Below are 6,000 nucleotides of genomic sequence, written 5' to 3' on the forward strand. Positions count from 1 at the left end.
AAAACATAATACTATAATTTAGGCTAGGCATGGTAGCTCACACCTGTAATCCCAGAACTTGGGGAGGCCGAGGCGGGCAGGTCACCTGAGGTCAGGAGTTCGAGACCAACCTGGCCAATATAATGAAACCCCGTCTCTATTAAAAATACAAAAATTAGCCACATGTGGTCAGGGGCCTGTAATCCCAGCTACTTGGGAGGCTGAGGCAGGAGAATGGCTTGAGCCCAGGAGTTGGAGGTTGCAGTGAGCCAAGATTGTGCCACTGCACTCCAGCCTGGGGCGACAGAGTGAGACTCCATCTCAAAACAAAACAAAACAAGAAAAAAAAAAAACCAAAAACTAGAATTTATACAAAACAGTTCTGTTAACGATTAATGTCTGTTTTTTTTCACCTTTTATCTTTTACTAATACATAATATTTTATATTTTTTGTTGTTGTTGTGGAAACTGAGGCTCATATTGTTTTAGAAACTTATCCAAGTTAGTAGGAGCCGATTGGAATTTAAAACCAAATCTGTCTGATTCAAAGTTTATGTTCTTTCCATTTCAAAAAGAAAAATTGTCCCATCTAGTGTAGAGGAATATGTGCAAGCATGGTCAGAAAAATAGTTTGGGCCATACTGAAGGGCATTGGATGCCAGGGGCTTTGCACTTTGGTGATGGGTTTTGAGCACTAAGTTGTGAGTCACATGATTGCAATTGTATCCTATATTAAACCGACAGTGGTGTATCGATGACCTTGTGATAGGGAGTAACAAAGTGAGGGATATTGAGCAAGAGGCTGATTCAATAACCCAGACAGGAAATTGTTACGATCTGAACTTGAAAGATGTTAATTACGTAGAAGTGATATTGTACAGAAAAGTCCAACTGAAGGTTGGAAATAGACTGTTGAAGGAAGAACCAAAAATGATCCTGAAAATGGTAGCTACATTGATAAAGGAAGTCGTAAGGGGGTGCTGTTTCATGCAGAAATTATGAGTTCCTTTTTCGATATATTGAATTTGAGATACCAGCATGACATCCAAATGGAGGTGTATTAGAGAAAAAACACATGAGAGTAGTTAGGGCTGGAGGTGTGGTTTATAAATGTACATGCTGGCGGAGTTCTTGGAGAGAAAGAGGAACCATGGATTATGAATACTGAGAAGCAGCCAACTTTAGAATGTTGATGGGAAAGGAGATAGAGGAACAGTGCAAAAGATTAGACAAGAGCCAATGCCTTGTACAGTCTCAACAAGAATCTCAAGAAGGCAGGGCTGTGCACAGTGGCTCACGCCTGTAATCCCAGCACTTTGGGAGGCTAAGGTAGACAGATCACTTGAAGTCAGGAATTCGAGACCAGCCCAACCAACATGGCGAAACCCCATCTCTACTAAAAATACAGAAATTAGCCGGGCGTGGTGGCACGTGCCTGTAATCTCAGCTACTTGGGAGGCTGAGGCATGAGAATCGCTAGAACCCGGGAGGCAGAGGCTGCAGTGAGCCAAGATCGCGCCATTGCACTCCAGCCTGGGAGACAGAGCAAGACCCTGTCTCCAAAAAAAAAAAAAAACAAAAAAAAAGAAAAGAAAAGAATCTCAAGAGGGCAGACCAAGTGCTGTGGAGATGTCAGGGAGGGAGGTTGGAGAGCTAGAAACTACTGTTATGTTTGGCCATGGGAGATCATTTTTGGTTTTAGTTTCTACTAAGTTGCTAAAGTAGCCCAACTGCTGGTTCCTACCTCCAAGGGCCTCCTGGAGAAGCCAGAGTCGCAGTTCTCTACCCCGGCGCATGTTGCAATATCCTGAGAAGTTTTAAAAAATGATGCCTGGCTTTCAACCACAACCTCCAACTTCCAGTAATTTGTCAAAATGATGAAGATGAAGGGAAAGAGGAGAGGCACCTGTGGTATTTTCTCCAGCCTTTTAGAAAACATGGGGTTGTTCCTTTGGCCACATAAGTGCCAATCTACAAGGAAGTTGATACTGTAGACATCAAGAGAATGGGCACTGTTCGAAAAGGAATGCTGCACAAGTGTTACCATGGCAAAGCTGAAAGAGTCTACAGTGTAACCCAGCATGCTGTTGGCATTGTTGTAAACAAACAAGAGAAAGATTCTTGCCAAGAGAATTAATGTACATATTGAGCATATTAAGCACTCTAAGAGCCAAGAGGGCATCCTGAAATATGAGAAGGAAAATGATCAGAAAAAGAAGGAAGCCAAAGAGAAAGGCATCTAGGTTCAACCAAAGGACCAGCCTGCTCTGCTCAGAGAAGCACATTTTCTGAGAACCAAAGAAAAGGAGCTCGAGCTGCTAGAATCTATTCCCCATGAATTCACGGCATGATAGGTGCAAAATAAATAAATGAAGACCTTGGGATGGTTAAAAGAGAAAAATAATGATGTTTCATTCTCATCCTAAGAACTTCTAAATTAATTGGTCTAGGAGTGTGGCTTGGGCACTGGGATTTTAAAAAATCTCCCCAAATAATTCTAACACACAGCCAAGATTGAGACTCATGACCATAGAGGAAAAATACCAAATTATAGAGAAAACTGTGGGAAGTTCCTGGGGTAATACTAGCTGTTTTGAAGTTGTGTGTGTGTGTGTGTGTGTGTGTGTGTGTGTGTGTGTGTGTGCGCGCGCGCGCATGCGCAATCGCGCACGCCGTAGAGGGAGACATATCTGAGACCAGGGGCAGTGCAGCACTTCTGTGGGAGGTTAACATAGGAAGGGAATTTAGGAATTTTGCTCTTACTTCTCCCAACATTGCTTTGGGACGAATAATGCCCAATCTTCTACTTGAAGTGACTCTGATGCTTCAAACATAAGAGTAGGGCAGCATAAAAGTCTTGATCCTGTGAGATACTGAGAACAGGTGTAGATTCACTAACCTAGGATCACTTTTCTACCTCCTTTTTTTTCCGTCTTAAAATCTGCAGATCTGGGGATTTACAGCATTGGAATGTCTTTTTTTTTTTTTTTTTTTTATGGAGTCTTCCTCTCTTACCTGGTCTGGAGTGCAGTGGCACGATCTCAGCTCACTGCAACCTCCACCTCCTGGGTTCAAGCAATTCTACCTCAGCATCCTGAGAAGCTGGGATTCAGGTATGTGCCTGTAATCCCAGAGATGGGATTTCACCATGTTGGTCAGGCTGGTCTCAAACTCCTGACCTTGTGACCTGCCCGCCTCGGCCTCCCAAAGTGTTAAGATTACAGGTGTAAGCCACTGCACCTGGCCGGAATGTCTCTTAGTATAGTATCCCAAGAAGGCAAACAGTAAAATCTTGACCAGAGCTGTTCTGTGGATTGAGGGATGATGAACTTTGGTTTTCTGGGGCCTCTATCAGAAAACTTTCCACACTAAGTCCCATTCATCCCACCCATACCCCTGTACTAAATACTCTGATGAGGGCTGAAATCTGGCTTCTCCCCATATACACTGCCTGATGCCCTCATGGGGAGATGAGTTCACAGTCCAAACTAACAGGTCTTATCAGGAGCACAACTATTTCAAAGGAAAAACAAACACTGGATTACACAGTTCATCAGAAGCAGCATTGTTAGAAAGACAAACGATTTAAAATTAGCCTAATAATTCTAAGACATAAGTAAAAGAAACTAGCAGTAATATGAAATAAGAATAAAAAACATACTCAAGCAGCTATATTAGGTAAAAAACATGATAGCTGAAATAAAACTGTAATGAGATAAATAAAACAGAATGAATACAACTGAAAAATTGAATTAGAATTGGAAGAAAGAATTGAGGAAATTCTCAGAAGGATGAAGCAAAGCACAAACAAATTACAAATATATATATTTTAAAAGCTACGAAGGAAAGAAATAATGGTTATAAGTTCTGGCTAATAAGAGTCCAGTAAAAGAGAGAGGTAATAATGAAGAGAAAACTTGGAAGTAATATATTTCCCACCATTTAAAATACAAGGAAGAAAGACTTCAAATTGAAAGAGCCCTTAGAATAATAGATAAAGAAAGCCTACAAGGAAATATATTTCAATTGAATAGCTTCAAAGAAAAAGAGAGTTAAAAAAGCAGATTACATACAGAGGAACAGGATCAGATTGAGATGATAGTTTTTGAAAGACAATTTAAGAAATAGTGATTTTTTTTTTTTTTTTGGCCAGGCACCGTGGCGCATGCCTGTAGTCCTAGCTACTCAGAAGATTGAGGTGGGTGGATCACTTGAATCCGGAGAGGTCCAAGCCACAGTGAGCCATTGAGTTGTAATAGTGCCCTTGTACTTCAGCTGGGGCCATAGAGTGAGACCCTGTCTCAATGTTAAAAAATGGTGGTAGTAAAAATATTTAAGAAAAGGCCGGGCGCGGTGGCTCACGCCTGTAATCCCAGCACTCTGGGAGGCCGAGGCGGGCGGATCACGAGGTCAGGAAATCGAGACCATCCTGTCTAACAAGGTGAAACCCGTCTCTACTAAAAATACAAAAAATTAGCCGGGCGTGGTGGGCCCCTATAGTCCCAGCTACTCGGGAGGCTGAGGCAGGAGAATGGCGGGAACCCGGGAGGCGGAGCTTGCAGTGAGCCGAGATCGCGCCACTGCACTCCAGCCTGGGCGACACAGTGAGACTCCGTCTCAAAAAAAAAAAAAAAAAAAAAAAAATTAAGAAAAATAATTTAGACCTTGGAATTTTGTATCTAGCCAAACTGTCATTTAAATATGAGAGCTAGATAAGAATATAAGAATATTCTCTCATATATAAGACCTCAGAAGGATCCCCACTCAAAGAACATTATCAAAAAGAGTTTTGGATAAAGCACTTAAGGAAGTGAAGAGAAAACTTCAGGAGAAGCTGCAATAAATATATGAAGTAAAAGTGATTTAATACTTCGGTAGCTTTTTGTTATCACTGCTATTGTCTTTAAAGCATTACTAAGATAGAAGAAAATAAAATATTATATCCATAATAATCTTAAAAAGTATGAAAATCTGGATAATGTCAACATAATGAGAGTTGAAGGGAAACTGAAGAATATGAAAATGTCATATAAACACTCAATTACAAAAACAATCCAGAGAATGGATTAAGAAGACGCATAGACTATATGGGAAATAAATTAAGTGGGCTGGGCATGGTGGCTCCTGCCTGTAGTTCCAGCACATTGGGAAGTTGGGGTGGGCGGATCCTTTGAGCTCAAGAGTTTGAGACCAGCCTGGGCAACATGGTGAAACCCCATCTCTACAAAAATTACAAAAATTAGCCAGGTCTGGTGGTATGTGCCTGTAGTCCCAGCTACTCCAGAGACTGAGAGGTGGGAGAATCGCTTGAGCGTGGGAGGTCGAGGCTGCAGTGACCTGTGATCATGCCATTGTACTCCAGCCTAGGTGATAGAGCAAGACCCTATCTCAAAAATAAGTAGACAAACAAATAAATAAAGTGGGTAGACATGTTCAAAAAATTTAAAATTGTAATAAATAGAAACGGACAAAAATGTAAATATTGACAGATCAGGGAAAAAGCATTTAAATTAGATAAAAATTAAATAGACTTAAAATTTTTAAAAAGAGCATTTTTAGGGATAGGAATAGTGCAAATTAATACAAATGACCTCAAAAATACATAAAGCAAAGTTGAAAGAGGCACCCCAATCTTTATGCTGGTATGATGTCAGAGGAGGGTGAGTAGGGAGCCTCGGTCTTTATTTCTGTTGGGCAGTAATGAGGCCTTTTTCCCCGGTGGTGCCAGTAGAGATCATGTAGGGAGGCTGAATTTCCACCTCAACCTGGCAGTAATGATGTGCCCATCCTTTCTCTACTAGGGTGATACTAAGGAGGCCTAGTAGAGAGTTAGGTCTTCCAGCACCACCCATTAGAAATGAGGGCCCCACCATGGTGTCAGTGGAGGACATCAGAGAATCTTCAGTGAGGCACCCCTACTCCTCCCTGCCAGGCAGGTATCAGTGGAGGCCTCACCCGGAGCTGAACTTCCCACCCTTCCCTAGCAGTAAAAAGGAGCCATTATCCCTCAGGTATCAATAG

The 6,000-nt window shown here is 41.6% G+C and overlaps 1 protein-coding gene across 1 annotated transcript in view; it reads right to left on the reverse strand.

Moving 5' to 3' along the window:
- Positions 1–2,041, reverse strand: part of TCF4 (transcription factor 4) — a 416,095-nt gene extending 414,054 nt beyond the window's left edge. The window contains exon 1 of the mRNA XM_025365666.1: positions 1,724–2,041. Coding sequence (XP_025221451.1) covers positions 1,724–2,026 — 303 coding nt within the window. The 5' untranslated portion in view covers positions 2,027–2,041. The remainder of the gene's footprint in view (positions 1–1,723) is intronic.
- Between the last annotated feature and the right edge of the window lie 3,959 nt (positions 2,042–6,000).

The sequence above is a fragment of the Theropithecus gelada genome, chromosome 18 (genome assembly GCF_003255815.1).
Source record: "Theropithecus gelada isolate Dixy chromosome 18, Tgel_1.0, whole genome shotgun sequence".
In the NCBI taxonomy this organism is placed as follows: domain Eukaryota; kingdom Metazoa; phylum Chordata; class Mammalia; order Primates; family Cercopithecidae; genus Theropithecus; species Theropithecus gelada.